The 20984-nt window shown below is 35.9% G+C and overlaps 1 protein-coding gene, 1 long non-coding RNA gene and 1 other non-coding gene across 18 annotated transcripts in view; 1 reads left to right on the top strand and 2 right to left on the bottom strand.

The window, feature by feature from the left end:
• Wnk3 (WNK lysine deficient protein kinase 3) overlaps positions 1 to 20984 on the top strand; it is a 127383-nt gene that overhangs the window by 67187 nt on the left and 39212 nt on the right. For 11 of the 15 annotated variants that reach the window (XM_060374903.1, XM_060374911.1, XM_060374910.1 and 8 more), the window contains 6 exons: positions 10973 to 11034; positions 15596 to 15746; positions 16711 to 16827; positions 19179 to 19334; positions 19417 to 19468; positions 20648 to 20785. In XM_060374903.1, the coding sequence (XP_060230886.1) occupies positions 10973 to 11034; positions 15596 to 15746; positions 16711 to 16827; positions 19179 to 19334; positions 19417 to 19468; positions 20648 to 20785 (676 nt within the window). The remainder of the gene's footprint in view (positions 1 to 10972; positions 11035 to 15595; positions 15747 to 16710; positions 16828 to 19178; positions 19335 to 19416; positions 19469 to 20647; positions 20786 to 20984) is intronic. The other 4 variants (XM_060374909.1, XM_060374912.1, XM_060374916.1 and 1 more) reach the window with 1 other exon arrangement.
• LOC132650043 (uncharacterized) overlaps positions 1 to 20984 on the bottom strand; it is a 43549-nt gene that overhangs the window by 9020 nt on the left and 13545 nt on the right. For both annotated transcript variants that reach the window (XR_009588408.1, XR_009588407.1), the window contains one exon: positions 15737 to 15811. This is a non-coding gene — a long non-coding RNA (uncharacterized LOC132650043). The remainder of the gene's footprint in view (positions 1 to 15736; positions 15812 to 20984) is intronic.
• Positions 6624 to 6730, bottom strand: LOC132650176 (U6 spliceosomal RNA). Its single transcript, XR_009588568.1, has one exon. It is a non-coding gene; the product is annotated as a U6 spliceosomal RNA (small nuclear RNA).

The following is a 20984-nucleotide window of genomic DNA, read 5'->3' on the forward strand; positions in this document are numbered from 1 at the left end:
AGCAAGAAAAAGGACGCTGGGTAAGATGCTCAGTCCTCATTCAGAAAGGCAAACAGGATAGACATCGGAAGAGGGGAAAAACAGAGAATAGGACAGGAGTCTACCACATGGTTTATATTCTTACATCTAAGGATTTGGAGCTGGAAACCTTGGATGAGAAGAGTGCATGTAATGTTTGTCTTTCTGGGCCTAAATTGCCCTACTCTTCTGCATTCTATTGATTTGTATGCAAACTCATGATTTCATGTTTCTTTACAGCTGAATAGTGTATATATGCCACATTTTCATTATCTCTTAATCAGATGAAGAACATTTAGGTTTTTTCCATTGTCTGGCTATTGTGACTAGAACTTCAGTGGACATGGCTGAGAAAGTATCTGTGAAATAATGTTGAGTTCTTTGAGCATATGTCAAGGAGTGGTATAGCTCGGTCAAGTAGTGGATTTATTTTTAGCTTTTTGAGGATTCACCACGTTGATTTCCAAAGTGTTTAGATCAGTGTGCTATCTCTTTGACAGTGAATAAATGTTTCTTAACCCCACAACCTCTCCAACATTTGTTGTTGGTTGTTTTATTGACCTTAAGATGAAATCTCAAAATTGTTTTGTTTTGCATTTCTCTAATTACTAGGGTCCGTAAGTGTTTTTAAAAGATAATTCTTACCCATTTTTATTTCTCCTTTTGAGAACTCTGTTTAGATCACAAGCCCATTCTTTGAATGGGTCAGTTCTTTTCTTTCTTTGTGGCGTGCTAGGGACTTGACACAGGGCCTCACATATACCCTACCACTGAGCTACCTCCCCACCCCAACATTATTCTAAAAGCAGTACATGTATTTCCCTCATGTCAGTCCTAGGAGTCTTATTATTATTATTTTACAAGTTATGAAGGTAATAATTAGAGAGGCTAAGTAACGTCCCTGTACCATAAAAGATAGTCTGCATCTAAACCTGGATTACCTGGCTTCAGAGACTGTGAACACAATCATTAATACTGTACTGCCCCTTTGTTAGATAATTATTCTCCTTTGCCAGAATTAAAGTAATGTTAGTAAGTCAACTTGTGGAATATATTTAATTAGTTAAAGGAAAGAATAGAAAATCTGTTTGTTTGGTTTTGTTTTTTTTTTTTCTTTTTGTTTGTTTGTTTTGCTCATCTCTGCTTTGGAGGCATCTAAAAATCTGAATTAATTGAGTTAATAGGATGTTTTGTGGTCCTTTGGTGAAAGGTGTATTGTGCTATGAGTTATTTTTGAGTGATGCTGTATTCCAAACAGCTTATAGTTACTTCTGGTATTATATGTTTTATAAAATTCTCTTTTCATAAGGACATAAGTAATAATGAATTCCAATATGTATACACTGAGTCCAAACAAGAGTAAGCAAAGCTGTACCTTTGCAGTAGTTATTTCTTTACAAAGGATATAGTGTTCTAGGATTGAGTTCTTTGAAATAAATGGATTTATAAAGCATTTTGAATCAGGATATCCCTCTGTGGGCAGATTTCATGTGTTTTGTATTTCCCTTCCATAATTAAGATAGTCCCTGGCAATTTATTTGGAATTCTTCAGAGATATAAAACAGGTATTAACACCTTTATATTTACCACTTAAATTTTATCATTAATTATTGTTATAAATTTTGGATCACAAACCTACTTTGGTAATCAGGTTGAACTTGAAGGCAGTAGCTTTCCCACTTGATACGGACTTTTTTGTTTGTTTTATTGCTATCTTACTTTCCTGATGCATACCTTAGCATAAGTATCCTTAACGAGGACTCGGTATTTGTTTTTGTTCACATTTACATACAGTAAAATGCACAGATCATAATTCAGTAAAATTTGACAAATGCTAAGCAACCAAAAGCCTATATGCAACCAAAGCTATTGTCAGGATGGATAAAGTTCATGTATTGATAAACTTTCTGTAAAAACCAAGACAGTGGTATAGAGTTTATATGCTGCAACTATTGAGTTGTGCTGTTGTATTTCCAAAAATACTCATAGGTAAATTTTAAGTATACTGGCATGACTGTGTTCTAGTAAAATGTGGTTTTTTGAAGTTTTTGACTAGTATGAATAAAACAGCTCTGAACATTCTTCTATAAACCAGCATATGCTGGTGAGGATGTGCAGCAAGGGGGACACGTGTCCATGTTTTACATTTGAATAATAAAATTTTTACATGTCAACTGTATTTCAGTAAATCGAGGAAAATTGGGTATTAATTTCTGCAGTATTTTATAGTTTTTGTGGTTTCTATCATACAGATTATTAATTTCCTTAAAATTTTAAATAAATTATTGTTTCATTTTTAACATGTATATGTGAGAGAGAGAGAACAGGAGAGAGAGAGAGAGAGAATATGAGCATATAGATGTGCCACTGTGTGTGTATATATGTGAGTGTAGTATAGTCACAGTGTACCACAGTGTATATGTGTGTAGGTGAAAGGGTAACTTTATAGGCTTGTGGGTTCCAGGGATAGAAAGAGGTAATATTGTTAGGCTTATGCAAAAACACTCTTACCTGCTGAACCATCTTCCTGTTTCTTTTTACCTTTCTTTCTTGCATTACTATCCCTTCTCTCTTCACTCTCCCCTTCCTCTCTGGATGTTTAACCCAGGGTTTCCACAGGTTAGGCAAATATTCTACTACTGAGCCACTTATCAATCTTTTAAAATATTTTAAATTATTTATTTATTGCTCATTTGTTTGTGATAGTAGAGATTAAATCTAGGGCTATACATATACTAAGTAGGCTAGCATTTTCTCACTAGCGTATTTCTCATTTTCTCACAGTTTCTCATTGAGCTACATCTCCAGCCTTAAGTTAAAAAGTTTTGTCTGTTGAGTGTGGGCAGACACATCACCTTCCACTGTGTTTGAAATGCAGTCTCTTTTCTGTTCACTGCTATGTAAGCCACACTAGCTGGCCTAGGAGTTTCTGGAGATTCTCCTGTTTAGACATACTGTTTTGCCATGGGAACACTGAGATTGCAGTCACACTTATACTGCTATAACCAACTTTAGATGGGTTTGTGGATTTGAATTCAGTTCCCCATACTTGTGGAGCAAATACTTTACCCAGTGAGGTATCTTCTCAACCCCATACTTTTATTTTTTAAGATAAGAATTCACTAAGTTGCCCAGGCTAGCTTTGAACTCACTCTTTAACTGAACCCAGCCTTGAATTTGTGATCCTTTTTTTCTTTGCTTCCTGAATAGCTTATATTAAAAGCCTATTCCACCATGCCTGGCTTTTACGTTACTTTGAGATAGGATCTCTCTTGGTTTATCACACTGACTTTGATTTTGTGTGTGTATGTGTTTCTTTGTTTGTTTGTTTGTTTGTTTTGAGGCAGGGTTTCTGTGTGTTGCCTTGGCTGTCCTGGACCAGGCTGACCTTGAATTTATAGAGATCCTCTGGACTGCAGGCCTGGCTGCCAGGGTAGAATGTTGTCTATAAAATATTATATATTATTTTAATAGATGACTCTACATTTTACATATCTGAGTTCTGTATTTATTTGTAGGAACACATGAGGAATTATGATTTTTTTTATTATCATATCTTGCTACAGTTTCATTTCCTGAAATCAGTGGAATGATTTCTTTATTCTTTGAGCTCTAATCCCCCATTAACCTTTTGGGTGTTGAGGTTGAACCTGTCACCTTGTATATACTACCACTGTTGTACACCCTCACCCCTAGCTATATCTGTGTGAAGACAGACTTGATTTATGTAATGCTAATGTTAGTTGGCAGTAGGTTTTTCATGTTCCAGTTGCTCAGAAATAGCCATAAGCTTACTATATGTGAATGTGATTTAAATGATGCGTAAGTTTATTCTGACAAAGACCATCTTATGTGACCAGTTTCTGAGGTAGTATAAGGAATAGAGAATTGATAATTTTTAAGATTTTAAAAATTTTAAACTTTGTTTATTGAGGGATGTGTGCTACACGTATGTGGGTGACTGCAGAGGCCAGAAGAGTACTCCAATCCCCCAAAGGTGCAATACTAGCTATAATGATCTTCCTGACATTGGTGCTGTAAACCAAACAGCAGTTCTCTGAAAGTACAGCAAGTGTGCTTAACTGCTAAGCCATCTCTCCACTTCCAAATTTTGTATGAATATATATTTTTAAGTTTTAAATTTATTACAATTTATTTACTTTATTTATTTATTTACAAGCACCCTTCCTTGTCCCCTTCACTAAAAATCCTGCCCTCCCTCCCTCTTCTCCTCCTTTTCTCTTCTCCTCCCTCCCTCCTCTCCCATGCCCTTTCCCCACTACACTGTTATGAGAGGTCCTCCTCCCCTTCCATCTCACCCTAGCCTATCAGGTCTCATCAGGACTATCTGCTTTGTCTCCTCTGTGGCCTGGTAAGGCTGCTCCCTCCTCAGGTGGAGGTGATCAAAGAGCCAGCCACTGAATTCATGTCAGAGACAGTCCCTGTTCCCATTACTATGGAACCCACTGGGACACTGATCTGTGCAAGGGTTCTAGGTTATCTCCATGCATGGTCCTTGCTTGGAGTATTAGTCTCAGAAAAGACCCCTGTGCCCAGATTTCTTGGTTCTGTTGCTCTCCCTGTGGAGCTCTTCTCCCTTCCAGGTCTTTCTATCTCCCCCTTTTTTCATAAGATTCCCTGCACTCTGCCCAAATATTGACTATGAGTCTCATCTGCTTTTATACAATGCTGGTTAGAGTCTTTCAAAGGCCCTCTGTGGTAGGCTCCTGTCCTGTTCCCTGTTTTCTCCATCTTCTGAGGTCTATCCCATTTGCCTTTCTGAATGAGGATTAAACACCAACAGTACAAGCTCTAAGATCAAAAATCAATGAATGGGATCTCATGAAATTGAAAAGCTTTTGTAAAGCAAAGGACACTGTCATCAGAACAAAACGAAAGCCTATAGACTGGGAAAGGATCTTCAACAACCCTATATCTGACAGAGGGCTAATATCCAGAATATATAAAAAACTCAAGAAATTAAACAACAACAAACCAAGTAATTCAATTTAAAAATGGGGGATACAGAGCTAAACAGAGAATTCTCAATAGAGGAATATTGAATGGCAGAGAAACACTTAAATGCTTAATGTTCTTAGTTATCAGGGAAATGCAAATCAAAATGACCTTGAGATTTCACCTCACAGCCATCAAAATGGCTAAAATAAAAATCTCAAGTGATAATACATGCTGGAGAGGATGTGGAGAAAGGGGAACCCTCTTCCATTGCTGATGGGAATGTAAACTTGTATAACCACTTTGGAAATTAGCACTTTGTCAGACAACTAGGAATAGTAATACCTCAAGATCCGGCTATACCACTCCTAGACATTATCCAAATCATGCTCAAGTATACAACAAGGACATTTGCTCAACCATGTTCGTAGCAGTTTTATTTGTAATAGCCAGAATCCAGAAACAACCTAGATGTTCCTCAATTGAGGAATGGATTCAGAAATTGTGGTACATTTATACAATGGAATACTTACTACTCAGCATTAAAAACAAGGAAATCATGAAATTTGCAGGCAAATGGTGGGATCTAGAGAAGATTATCCAGAATGAGGTATCCCAGAAGCAGAAATACACACATGGTATATATATATATATATATATATATATATATATATACCCACTTATAAATGGATATTAGACATGTAATATAGGATAAGCCTACTAAAATCTGTATACCTAAAGACGCTAAGCAAGAAGGAGGACCTTGGGTAAGATGCTCAATCATCACTCAGAAAGGCAGATGAAAGAATTTTTAATTTAAAAAGTTTACTGAATTTTTTATTTCATTTTATTTTATTTTTATTTTATTTTCCCTCCTGATAATGTTCATCCCTCTTGTGTCTTAGCAGTGCTTGGTACTTCACTAGATGGCTCCTCTTGGGATCTTTGAGAAACTATATCTTTTTATTAATTACACTTTATTTACTTTGTATTCCCCCCTGTAGTTCTTTCCCTCCTCCCCTCCCAATCCATCCCTTCCTCCTCCTTCTCCACGCATGCCCCTCCCTAAATCCACTGATAGGGGAGGTCTTCTTTTCCTTCCTACTGATCTTAGTCTATTAGATCTCATGAGGAGTGGCTGCATTGTCTTCCTCTGTGGCCTGGTAAGTATGCTCCCCCTTCAGGGGGAGGTGATCAAAGAACAGGCCAATCAGTTCATGTCAGAGACAGTCCCTGTTTCTATTACTATGGAACCCACTAGGAGACTGAACTGCCATGGGCTACATCTGTGCAGGGGTTCTTTTTAAAGACAGTGTTTCACTATTTAGGCCTGCCTGCTCTCAAATTCACAAAGGTCTGTCTATCTGTGTATTGGGATTAAAGGCATGTGCCGCCATACCTGGTTTTGTTGTTTTTTAGTTTTATTTCTTTATTTTTGTGTGTATGGATGTTTTACCTTTCTATATGCCTACTCACCAAATGCATACTGTGAAGGCCAGAAGAGGGTATTGGATTCCCTGGACCTGGAGTTACAGATAGCTATGAGTCACCATGTGGATGCTGGGATGCAAATCTGGGTCCTCTGAAAGAACTGCCAGTGCTTTTAACCTCTGAACCATTTCTCCCATCCCAGTTCTTTTTTCTTTCTTTAAAATGTGTAATGTTCCACCGATTTGCCTGTCAGCTTTGCACACGGGCCATGCTAATATTTTCTGTATCTTTCCAATTTTAGTGTATGTGCCACTGAAGCAAGCACTTAAAACACTGTATGCCACCAGGTGTTTGTTGTTGTTTTTCCACAACACCCTAGTATACTATGATCCTTACCATTTGCTATGCACTTTTCTATGAATAACTGGGAAAATGAATAGCTTTGTAATTTTTTGTTACTTGCTTATTCAATTTTTTATTTTTCTGGATATTTGAAACGGACCTTTCATTTATTTTCTTAAGTGGAAAATAAATTGTCTAGATAAAAATAATTAACAAAAATTACTTCCTTCTGTATATTTTGTTCTTTTTTCTTCTGGATGATGCATTAGAAGTCTGGGCCAGGTGTAGTGGTATATACCTTTATTCCTTGCACTAGAAGGCTAAGGAAGATTTTCTTTCTAACTAAACTCTTTCTAAAACTATCATTTCTTCCGCTAAATATTTCTTTAAAATGAAATATAAGGAGAATTAAGGTTATCTATTATCCTATTTCTCAAAAATAAAACCTTTGTAGTTTTTCAGGTCTTTTGCCTCAGTAAATCATGTATAGAATAATAATTTTTAGTATTTTATCAGAAATAGATTATAACATATTTTTAAAAATCCTTATATATTAACAATCATATATGTTTACATTTCTTCATGCTAATCAGAATGTGTGTCTTAATCAGTTTTTGTTTATGTATATCAAAATGGAATGAGAAAACAACCATTTCTAGCCCTCTATAAGGTTCACAAAGATTCATCTACGTTTTTGCATGTATCAGTAGTTTGGTTTTGTGAATTGTTCCATTGTAAACAATATCAAAGTTTAATTCTCCATTTTCTTGTGTTTTTCTAATTTTGGGGTCTTTTGGATACTTAGGATTAGTTATGATAGGGAGTCTTTTGGATAAAGCTACTGTTAACCTTTCTGTGAATTTTCTGGTATATGTACTCATTTCTCTTAACATTTATACCTAATTGTGGGATTGCTGAGTCATAGGATATGTCTATATTTAGGTACACTAGATAATGTTGGAAAGTTTTCTAAAGCAGTTATTTAAAAAAACATTCACAACAGCAGTGTGTGAGACTTCTGTTGCTCTGTATTCTTATAAACACTACTTTTGTCATTTTTAAAAATTCCAGCTGCTGTCGTTAGGTGTGTTTTGGTAATGAAACTTTAAATTTTGACTGGTTGTTGATTGCATTCAGGTCTGTGCATGTGAATGTGTAGAGGTCAGAGGACAACTTGTGGGAGTGGGTTCTCTCCTTGACCATGTGGATTCGAGGGATTGAACTTAGATGTCAGGCTAAGCTAAGCAAGTGCTCTTACCTAGTCAACCATTTCTCTGACCTAAGAACGTAGTTTTTTACTTGCATTTCCTGGATAAGCAATAAAATAGAAAATCTTTTCACACACACACACACACACACACACACACACAACTCTCTTTATCAGACCTTTTTTCTAGTTTATAAAATGTGATTATGTTTATTTATTTGGGTGAGTGAGTGTACACCACAGTAGATACCTGTGGAATCCGAAGATAACTTATGGGGGTGGGGTTCTTTTCCTCTACCATATGAGTTTTAGGAATCAAACTTAGCTCATCAGGCCTAATAACATATAATTAGGATATTTTCATAATGTGTTTTCATTATTCCTTTAACCACAACTTTCTTGTCCCACTTTCATTCCTGAGAGTACAAGAGTGCCTTAGCTGTCTGGAAGAAAGCGTTCTGCAACACTTCAATTCTTATTTCTTTCGTTCTTTCTGCCCCTTCTTCTGCAGTGTTCCCTAAGCCTTGAAGTAATAAAAATATCTTATTTAGGGCTCAGCTCTCAGCAGTTTGTTATTATCAACTCTTACACTAGTTATGAGTCTTTGTAGTAACTACCACTGCAAAAACAAGCCCATCTGACCAAAGCTGACTGCAGTAATGATCTGTAGAAGTATCTAGAAGATAATTTGACAGGAACATTATGTCCAGGGGTGGGTATGACTTCCCCAAATCTAATCAAACAGCTCTTGGTTACACCCCATAATGCACTGCCACCCTTGGAGCAGTTCCATGTCTTGCATGGCTATTCAGTTGTATAGCATGCAGACCCAAACTGAAGGATATTCTACAAAATAAGACTATTAATGACAATTCTCCCCCAGCAGCTGCATAGTTCCTTGCAGCTCTATGAAAGATGGCCAGATGTAACTTCCAGTTCAGTTACAGCTTAATTTCCCTACCAGAGAGCGTGGAATCTTCAGCAGTTCACCTCTGATTCCAGTCCTTGCTATTGAAGACAGGATTCCTGGGGCAAGCTGCCTACCTAGATTTGCCAAATTTGCAATTCTGGGTTCAGTGAGACCCTAACTCAATGTATAAGGTGGAAAGCCATGAAGGAAGATCTATGACATTGACCTGGGGCTTCCATTCCTACACCTACATGTGTGCCCACATAGGTGAACATGCATATACATGCGTACCACATCCATATAATTAAATTTTCAACTATTATTGAGATGATGTATTTAATGGCAAGTTCTCCCACCTTGATTCATGATCTAATTAAAGAAAAAAACATACATTGCCTTTAATTGTCTTATCTCTTTTGTTTCCTTTGATCTAGACTGGTTCTTCAAGCCTTCATCTTTTATTACTTTGATCTCTCTGAAGAATGGAGGCTTATTATTTTGTAGAATATCCTTCAGTTTGGTTCTGTCTGAATCATCTTCCTCTTTAGTTTAAGTTATAATTTTTTTTTGGTCGTGAATACCATGTAAGTGTGGTTGTGTTATTCTTTCTACATCATATTGGTTTATCTCAACATTAGAGGATTAAATTTGATTACATGCTTAAGATGGGACTTTCTGTAATCTTGTCACTGTAAAGTTACCACATTTGCCTTTGTAATTAAAAAGTAATCTGTCGGGACACATTTTGAAACTACGTAATTATACTGCTCTTCATCTAACTTTTTGTAGTTTTAGCATCCATTTATGATTCTTCCACATTCCTTATTGTATTTATTAATTGTCTTTTTACAGTTAGATCTGTTTCTTTTTTCTTTGTTTCTATCAGTGAGAACTCATTTATTTTATTGAGTAGGCTACTTATTAATTATTTTGTTCTCTAAGGTTTGGGCATTGGTAGTCCTTTAATTTATATTTTTAAATGACCTTATTACTCTTTGAGAAATTCTGTTTTTTTGTTTTGTTTTGTTTTTTTGTTTTTGTTTTTTTGCCACAGTAAAGTTCATCTTGTAGGCCCAGTGATGGAAATAACAATTTCTCCAAAGTATTATGCTATAATTTATAGTATAAACTAGGATATGAACAGTTTTACTGGTTTGTTTCTGGAACCCACTGTTTAAAGAGCCTTGTAAATATACATTATATGGCATTATATATGTGTGTGTATAGTATATATTTTGTATATATTTTTCTATAGAAAATTTGTCCAAATATTTTATAAATGGACAAGACTAAGGAGGGATTGAAAATTAGGTGGGGAAGTAGAGGAACATAAGTGGGGTTATAGTGTATAGAAGAACCCAACTCATGGAAAAGAGCTCCAGTCTAGTGTGGCTTAAAGAAGAGATGCAAAACTAGAGAGCCAGGAATGGACCAGATTCACTGAGGAATTTATTTGCCCTCTGAAGGAACTCAATCTTTTAGAACACGAGGAGTCATCATAGAAAGTATGATTGGGTAAGGAATAATAATTTTTGTTAGATTTACATTTTAATATTCCTCTGTTGCTAGTGGCAATTCATAGAAGATAGATTAGATAAATGTTTAGAATTATTTTTCTGTAGAATTGGTATTTTTTTTTAATTAAAGGACATTTGACTTACTGATTTATTTTCTTGTGGAATCACAGTAACTCAGGATTCAGTACTGTTCTCTGTGAATGATAACACAAACGAGTTACTCTAAACAGTGTTAAGTTGTATTTATACATGTATTATTTTTTAAGACAGGATCTCATTATATAGCTCTGGGTGGCCTGGAATTGTCTCCAACTCATAGAGGTTCACCTCTGGAGTGCTGAGATTAAAGGAGTGTACCACCATGCCTGCCAAAACAGTGTTAATTTTTCATGTAAAAATCTTGAGTAAGATATACTTGGTTTAATACTGTCAGTAATAGGGTTGATATAAGCATTGTATAACAAAGACATTCTACCATGTTTACATACTAAAAAAAATAAGTTGCCATGTTGTTTTTTGGAAATAGCAAATTGTATTGTAGCATGAATTTTGCTGTTATCATAATAGATGTTATTACTGCCCTTTTTACAGCCTTTATCCCAACCAACTGGAACTGACCAGCAAGCAGCTCTTCAAAATCCAGATGTTCGAAGGTAAGTATCATAATCTTAGTACCAGGAAATCAATGGTGGCATGCTGCTGCATGTATGCTTAGAGTGCATCGAATAAAGCAATATTTTTATTCTTGTACTTATGTGGGATTAGTAAAATTGGGATGAATTAATATCTTTCATTCTTTTAATATTTATAGTGATCATATAGATTGTGAAATTGATATTTTATTATTTTGTTTATAGTAGTCTGTTCTACAAAGTAAATGAAAAATAACAAGAAAATTTTCAGCTAATCTCAAAATAAATTATAACAAGACATGAAATTATTTTATTGGTGGATTTAAGATAGTCTTCTATATGTTATTCAGATTGGGTAATTGCTATTATTTTTTCAAATTTATTGATATTTTTCTTGGGAACAAGAAAGAATTGTTCCATTCAATGAGATTTTATTCCTGTGAGTCTGTGTTTAGTTCTATAATTTCCATCTAGTTCTCTTTTAATCTTTTATTTCTCATTGCCTTTTTTTTCTCATTTGCTTCAAGTGCAGTTGCAATTGCCTGTTGATGTTTTGATTTGTTTCGTTTTGTTCTTTTCATTACTGGGGATGGAGCCCAGGGTCCTTGCACATGCTAGGCCAGCACTTTATTACTTAGTTCTTTGCTGAAGTTTGCTTCCCAGTCCATCTTTTAATTTCTTTCTCCATTGTGCTTGGAGACCAAACCCAGGAATATGCATACTAGACAAGTACTCAATACTAAGCTACACCCTCGTTCACTGAATCATTTTGATTATGGATTGTGTTAACAATTCCAATATCTGATTTATCTTGGACTTTTAAACCTGTTATCTTTCTAAATTCAAGTTGTGGTTTCCCTGTTTGTTTGTTGTTGTTATTGTTTGATTGGTTTTTTTGTTTTGTTTTGTTTAGGTATGACAAGTATTTTATTTTTGTTTATATATTTAGGGTATTATGTAAAAATATTTTAGATTCTATTTAAATCTTTTGTTTTATTAAGCAGTCCCTGTGTTTAAGTGCATGTGTTGTGGACCATTCTTATGGGCTGTGGATCTAATGAAAATTTAGCTTTAGAGTCCTTGTAATGTTCTGGTCTGCTTTGTTCACCTGTCATTATTGGATACCACCATGGAATCAAAGGGTATTTCCTCTAGGCCAGCTTTCTAGTCCACACTCCTTCAGATTCCATGGGAGAAGAAAGAGTCCATCTTTGGCTAATGGGCTAGAGGCCCATTGGGTTTTTGTTGTTTTTGCCTATATATGTAAGACTAAGCCTGATAACTTTCTGTCTTTGGGTATCTAATTGAGAGATGTCAAGCTACTGGTTTTTTTTTTTTTTTCAAGCCTTTGGGGTTCTTGACTAGTTTTAACTTTCATCTTTTCAGTCTTGGTTGCTCTCCTGTTATTTTTCTAGTTTATTATTTCCAGAACTTTTAAACCTGTACTTGGGGGAAATGAGAAAGAAAAGTTGAGTTTCTGCTATCTTGTTCCAAAAGCTAGTATATATTTTTAGATTTATTTATTTTATTATGTATATGAGTATTCTGCATGGATTTGTTTGTACTACATATATGCCTGATGCCCTTAGGGGGTCAGAGAAAGCACTGAATCAACTGGAGCTAAAATTAAAGATAGCTGTAAACTTTGGCTTCACATGTGAATACTGGGAATTGAAAACAGGTCCTCTGCAAGAACAATAAGGACTTTTAACCACTGAACCATCTCTCTAGCCTTAAGCTAGTATTTTTTTTTTGCTTTTTTTTCTCTTTGTTATTTTAATTTTTATTAATTATACTTTATTTACTTTGTATCTCCCAATAAATATTTCCTCCAAATCCCACCTTCCCTCCCCCTTCTCCACACATGCCTCTCCCCAAGTCCACTGATAGGGGAGGTCTTCCTCTCCTTCCTTCTGATCCTAGTCTATCAGGTCTCATCAGGAGTGGCTGCATTGTCATCTACTGTGGCCTGGTAAGGCTGCTCCCCCCTCAGGTGGAGGAGATCAAAGAGCAGGCCAATCAGATTATGTCAGAGGCAGTCCCTCTTCCCATTACTATGTAACCCACTTGGACACTGAACTGCCATGGGCTACATCTGTGCAGGGGTTCTAGATTATCTCCATGCATGGTACTTGGTTGGAGTATGAGTCTCTGGGAAGTTCCCTGTGTTCAAATTTTCAGTTCTGTTGCTCTCCTTGTGGAGACCCTGTCCTCTCCAGCTCTTACTATTTCCCACTTCTTATATAAAATTCCATGCACTCTGCTCAACAGTTGCCCATAAGTCTCAGCATCTGCTTTGATAGTCTTAAGCTAGTATTTTATGGAAACATGTGTAGTATTGTCTCATGAGCTAAAATTTTATTCCTTTTATCTAATGATTATTACTTATTACTGTCATTTTTTCTATATTTTAAGAATCCCAGGAGAAGGGAGTATTGGGAGGGTATGCTTGGGATGGACCCAACCCTTATATATGCTGCTCAAGCACTGTATCACTGAGTTACATCCTTAGCCATTATGAGTGTTAATGTGTAATCTTTTACCATTTGTACTTACGTATATTCTTTTACATACAGACATAGAAAATATTAAGTTTTTGTTTTTAATCCCTTTTTGTACATTTCTACAGAGATGACTCATGAGTTCTTGGAAGAAAGAACTCACCAAAAAATAAAAGATTTTTCTTTGTTTAATTTTTATTTTTATATTAATTACAGTTTATTCACTTTGTATCCCAGCCCCTTCCCTCATTCCCTCTCAATCCTACCATCCCTCCCTCATTTTCTCCCATGACCCTCCCCCAGTCCACTGATAGGGGAAGCCCTCCTCCCCTTCCATCTGACCCTAGCCTATCAAGTCTCATCAGGACTGGCTGCTTTGTCCTCCTCTGTGGCCTGGTAAGGCTGCTTTCCCCTCAGGAGGTGGTGATCAAAGAACTAGACACTGAGTTCATGTCAGAGACAGTCCCTGTTCCCCTTACTATGGAACCCACTTGGACATTGAGCTGCCATGGGCTATATCTAAACAGGGGTTTTAAGTTATCTCCATGTATGGTCCTTGCTTGGAGTATCAGTCTCAGAAAAGACCCCTGGGTCAGATTTCTCAGTTTGTTGCTTTCCTTGTGGAGCTCCTGTCCCCTCCAGATCTTCTTTCATAAGATTCCTTGCACTCTGCCCAAAGTTTGGCTATGAGCCTCAGCATCTGCTTTGATACTCTGCTGGGTAGACTCTTTCAGAGGCCCTCTGTGGTAGGCTCTTGTCTTGTTTCCCGTTTTCTCCCTCTTCCAATATCCATCCCGTTTGTGTTTCTGAGTGAGGATTGATCATCGTACCCAGGGGCCTCCTTCTTGCTTAGCTTCTTTAGGTGTACAGATTTTAGTATGTTTATCCTATATTAAATACTGACCCACTTCTAAGTCACAAGCTCTGTGACACTTAGAAGCTCGTGGCTTTGGAATCACTTTCTGGATAGGGCTAACGCAAATGTCACGTATAAAGCAGTCACAAATCATTTTTATGGAAACAAAAACAAAAGCAAAACTGTCCAGAATGGCTTTCAGTAAGCCCATCACTAAACTGCTTAGTGATCTAGAAGGCAATGGAGACTTGCTGCTGTTACAGAGGGTACTTAGTGCAGAACATTGCTGGAGCCGTTTGGTTTGATCTACTGAGCAAGCTGCCTATGGGTCTTGAATTTGTTAGAGAACTCAATAATCAGTATAAACCTTAAAAAAAAAATTCTTGTCCAAGAGGAAGTAAAAAAAAAACCTAACCACAATTAATCATTCTAAACCATTTTTATATCATTCATTTTCATTATTTGCTTTACATCCTACATTATTTGTATCTCCTACACTTAGTCTGCTTCTCCTTTGCTGAGTAAGAATTTTTGGAGTAAGAATGTACATTCATTTTAGAAGCTTCATTTTATTGTATTAGTAATCTCTAAACAAGAAAAATTGATCAAGACTGTCTCCTAAATTAAAAAAAAAGCATATCCCTTAATCTTATAATAAATTATTTCATAGAGGCCTATGACTGACAGTGTTTTTCTTTATTTTTATTCCTGTGATAAAAATGTATAGCAAATATATATGCTATATCATTTTTTATAACTTTCAAACACAGCTTTATTGAAATATAATTTGTAGGACTGGAGAGATGGTTCAGCAGTCAAGAGTACTAGCTGCTCTTCTGGAGGACCTGGGTTCAGTTCTCACCACCTACATAATGGCCACAACTATGTGTAACTCCAGTCCCAGAGGATCAGATATCCCTTCTTGGCCTCTGTGGGCACAGCATGCACATGGTACACAGACATACATGCAGGCTTAACACCCACACATGTAAAATAAAAAAAAAGTATTTAAGAAAAATACAGTTTATCATACAGTTCTCTCATTTAACTTGTACGATTCAATGGTATTAAGTGTATTAACAGAGTTATATAATCATAATTTTTATAAAGATATTACATGGGCTGATTTTCTTTTAACTTATAATTTTATAAATCCTAAGTTTTCTTTAGATGTTTATTATCAAGATTGAAATGAGTTCCTCTTTTTTTTTTTTTTTTAAATCAGTAGCTTGAATCAGGATGTGACAGCTATGAAAGAAAACACCAATAACCCTGATAACCCAAGTGGGAATGGCAAACTGGATCGGATCAAGCAAAGAAGAACCTCCTGTCCCAGGCCAGAGAAGGCAACTAAATTTCAACTTACCGTTCTTCAGGTCAGTGTGTGTATGGCTGGATTAGATTTCATGTAGAAGCCTTGGAGGCTCAGGAAGGAACAGTGCTATGGAAGTAAATGCAGAATATTGTGAAAAGGAAGACCATAAAATTCCTGTAATCACAAACTAGAGTTTATTCATTCTATCATTTTAGTTTTTATATTTTTTCTGTATGTATTGTAGTGTTTCACATTTTAACATTGTAATAGTGTGAGTAATGTTAGCAAAAGTATATTGAATTATTTTGTGGTAGGTGTCCCAAGTCTATATACTATTTTTATCATTGTCCTCCAAAGCTTTATATGATATAATAGTATACACATCATTACAAATAAAGATTTTCAAGATGAGAGAATTAATTTTCATTAAACCATTCAACTACCAAATGCTAGAGTCAGATCTGAAGCTGGATCAGACTTTAAAGCCTGTATAGCTAATTAATATAATAAATGTTTCAGATGGATTTTAAAACCTGTATACAGTTTTACATCCTTTCCTTTTGAGAGCTTAATATATTATGTACATATTTTTAATACCAGTAAATAATTTGAATAATATTTTTAAATGTCTGCAATACATAGTCCCTTATACAGAGATATAATTTAATTATCCTTTTCCAGTTCTTCCTTTAGGTTCGTTCTGTAACTGTTGCTGAATATGCTGTATGTGAGCTCATCTAGTTACTCCTTGTAAAAATGCTGTGATTATTGTTTTTAGACAGGGTCTGATAATAGCTTAGGCTTGCCTCAGATATACTATATAGCCAAGGGTAACCCTGAATTTCTAGTCCTCCTGCTTTCACTTCCCAAGTACTGGGAGTACAGATGTGTACTGTCATGATTGGTTTATGCAGTGCTGGGGATGAAACCTAGTGCTTTGTGCATGCCAGGCAAGCACTCTACCAACTGTTTTCCATCCTTAACCAAGAAAGCTTCTCTTACACTGGTTAAATGTGTGCACTTAGGTATCAGTCTCTGGAGACAACATGGTGGAGTGTCAGCTGGAAACACACAACAACAAGATGGTCACGTTCAAGTTTGATGTTGATGGTGATGCACCTGAAGATATTGCAGACTATATGGTAAGCATATTAAGACAGAACTATTTTTCCCTTAGTGTATTCACTCTCTCCTCTTTTCGTCCTCCCTTGTTCCTTCTTTTCCTCTCTGTTTTCTCTCATTGATTCATGTACACCCATCTCTTGATAGAATGTGTGAAGTTTTTTTTTTTTTGTTGTTGTTGTTGTTGTTTTTTAATTTGCACAGGGGAAAATTGGTTATAATCAGGATGTTACTGCATTTCTTCTGGTTTTACTGTATGTATCTGAGGAAATATGAAGGTTTTTTTTTTTTTTTAGATTGATGTGTTTCAGTCTCTATATTGAGATAATATTAGAAGCTTTAAATGGTAATCTCATTGGATAGTCACCTGATTAAATCAGAATCAAGCCGCCTAGGTAATTTTAATGTGTCTAACATTCTGCACAGAAGTATTCAGGTTCTGCTTTTCAGTATATTTAGTTTTTTCTTTTCCTTAATGTGTGAATATGCTGTTGTACGTGGTATATGTACATATTTGTGGTGTTTATATGTGCATGGAGTACAGGGGATATCTGGTGGTCTCCTCAACTGCTCTCTGCTTTATTTCTTTATGATATGTGTGAGTGTGGTGTTTGTGTATTTCGTGTTTATGCAAGGGTATATTCAGGTATGTGCACCCTTATCCATACCTGCAGAGGCTAGAGGGCAACTTCAGGTATCCTTCTCTGTTATTCTCTGACTTACTCTTTTTAGACAAAATCTCTTCCTGATCCTGATGCATTTGTGTTTCAGGTAGGCTGGCTTCCAGCAAGCCCAAGAGATCTTCCTGTCTGCCCACACTGCTGGGGTTACAGGCTTATATGAGGTCATGCCAAGCCTGTTATATGGATGCTGGGATCTAAACTCAGGTTTTCATGGTTGCTTAGCAGACACTCTTAACCACTGAGCAATCTACCTTATTTTTTTGAGACATGGTCCCTCACTGAATCTATAGCCCATTGATTCAGCTAGACTGGCTAGCCAGTGAGTTTTAGAAATCTTCCTCTCTACCACCCACAACCTTATCCCCTCACACTGGGATTACAGATGCACACCACCATGGCTGGCTTTTTACATGTATGCTGCAGAGTCAAACTCAAGTTCTTATACGTATACCCAGGCATTTTACCAACTGAGTTATTTACCCAAACCCTTTAGTTTTTTTTAATAGCTTTAATACTTAGTCTCAGGTTGATATTTTTCTCTTTTTTGCTGCAGATAGGGATAGGGGGCATAAAGAATACAGAATGCATTATTTTTTTATTAATGGCTTAATAAGTTAATAGTTTGCCCATTGTACATCTATCCTAACATTGAATTTTCTGTTATGTCTGGTATGTATTTTGTTTTCTATTTCTCATTCATATTTAGTATAATGGACAGCCACAAATCTTAGGTGTTGTTTTCATGTTCTTATTTAGAAAGCTCGTAGGTTTGGGCATTCCTAATTTTAAAAATTGCCTCAGTTACATTCTTATCATGTTGTTTTTTTGAGACAGGGCCAAATTAAATAGGCTTAGCTGTATTTGAACTTATTATGTAGTCTAGACTGATCTTGAGCTGTCATCCTGCCTTAGCCTCCCAAATGCTAAAATCATGCATGTATACCACTAGCCCCTGCTGCCTTACATATAATACATACTTTAAATAGCACCTAATTTTTATAATTTTTTTTTACTGAAAATAAGATTTTCCATATAATATATTCTTCTTATCGTGTTTTTCTGTCCCTCAGATCCTCCTCACCTTCTTACCCATCCAACTCCATGCCTTCTTTCTCTCTCTTTAGAAAACTAGGTATAGGGCATACCCTTAAGTGTGGATTATATACATACCCAGTGAAATGATATTAGAGAAAACTGAAATCTTTCCTTTGTAAGTGGATGTCAATTGAAGATATCTTCCTGGTTAGGATGTGGGCTTGTGTCCACTTCCCCCTCCAAGTGCTGAGACCCCTTTTGGCTTGGACCTGTGCAGGTCCTGTGTATGCTTCCACCATCTCACTTAGTATATGTGCCAGTCCTGTGATGTCCAGAAGACAGTGTATCCTTGCTGTCATCAGTCCTTTCTGGGTCTTACAATCTTTCTACTTCTTCTTCCACATAGCTCCCTGAGCCCTAAATGGTCAGGCTTTGATGAAGACATCTCATTTTAGACTGAGTTTTCCAAGGTCTCTCATTCTGTGTTCATTGTTCAGTTGAAATTACAGCCAATTTATGAAACAACTGGTCTTAATTATTTTTGTGGCACATATTTTTTTTTTGTTTTCCAATGGAATTCCCCATTAAAATATCATAATTTTGAAGAAAATGAATTTATTTTCATGAATACATTGGCTTTTACTTGATGGCAGGTTGAAGATAACTTTGTGTTGGAAAATGAGAAGGAAAGATTTGTAGAGGAACTGAGGGCTATTGTAGGTCAAGCCCAGGAAATCCTTCATGTCCATTCAGCTGCAGAAAAATCTACTGGTGTTGATTCTGTTGCTGTGGAATCCAGCAGTAACCAAGTAAGAGCACTTTTTTTGTAAGAAGGTCATTTGGGAGACTTTGTCAGGAACATCATCATTTACCTGTTCATTTTTATTTCAGGCAGGGTCATCTGAACAAGTACTGATAAATTCTGCATCCACTCAAACAAGCAGTAAGTATACTTAATAAAATTTACCATTTGGCTTTTGGAACAAAGTATTTTGGAGTCTTGATATACGTTCATAGAGAAAGATATTAACCAATAAATTAATTTTATAATAAATTGATGTTTTTCCACACTTGAAAGGAATTTATAGCCTAGATATTTAAAAATAATGTTGATTCTTTATCCAAGTAATTTACTTCCAAGTTGTTACATGATATGTAACCAGAAAGGGCAGTAACAGTGATGATGACCTTTGACAGCCTATATGAATCGTAACTGGTAATTTGTTTACTTTGACATGAGATAAACAGAAGTATTTTAACTAAAATCATTATGTTCTAAGTTTGCATCATGTTTGAATTGTCCTTCAGATCTTAACTGTCTCATTGATGATAATACACTAATAACTTTGTAAGTTAGACACCAGATAAACTTCCAAAAACTAAAATTGGGGTTCTTCTGTTTTCTTTTCTGACAACTTTATCTCTTCATTCTTCTTAGCCCTGGTCATGGGTATTTTAAGAGTGTCTGGGAGGGGGAGAAGAACCATAGCATCATGAAGGAAGACCTCTGAAGGAATTAACACAACATGAAGAAGCAAAAGGTGGTGTGGGAATAATGGAAGCAGATACCATTATCCTGAAATTTAGTTCAACTGTATTAGGATGCCAGAGTACATCTGTATCTTACTTTGTTGGTTAGCAGAAATCTGAGCAAGTTTCTGACTGACAACGTAAGGTAAAGTTCCAAAGAAAATTATTTGAGAAAGTTTACAGATATAGGGATTTGTCTTATTTTACTTTTATATTGCCATAAGCTGGATTTACTTCTCTTTCTTCTGGTGAATAGTTCTGTAAAATTTAATGCTTGTATGGATATATTCCACCATGTTACCACTTAGGCAGCACCATAATCAGGTTGCAGAATGGCAGCTATAAATTTGAATGGAGAACTATGCCCCCAATTATTTAAATAGAGTGCCTTGTTTCTGGTTAGTATTAATGGATACCTTATATTTAGTTCTATAGGCTATTTGTCAAGGTTGAGATGTATCTCTTGTGGTTTATAATTATCCTTGTACTGTTGGAAATGGAGATATACAAGCTAATTTTTAACTTGATTTTTTTTAATTTAATAATATGAACAAATTGACAGTGTATAATTTGTTGAAAATTCTTTCTACAGATGAATCTGCACCTCAATCATCCCCAGTTGGTCGCTGGCGATTTTGTATCAACCAAACAATAAAAAATTGTGAGGCACAGTCTCCTCCTTCCCTTCAGCCATCCTTGACAACGGTGCATGGGTTACAGTCAATTCCTAGTAAGCTTTGTTGTCTGCCAGCATGATATGGTTACAGATTAATTTGTTTTTGTGTATCATTTATCCTTATGACCATTTTCATGAGCATTTTAGAAGAAATTAACATTGTTATGTAACAAGTCATTTTATTCAGTGTTTACAAAAGAAAAAAACCCCCAAGAAGTCATTTTTGTAAGAGTACACTTTATGTACTCTTAAA

This window comes from Meriones unguiculatus, chromosome X (genome assembly GCF_030254825.1).
Source record: "Meriones unguiculatus strain TT.TT164.6M chromosome X, Bangor_MerUng_6.1, whole genome shotgun sequence".
Taxonomy (NCBI): Eukaryota; Metazoa; Chordata; class Mammalia; order Rodentia; family Muridae; genus Meriones; species Meriones unguiculatus.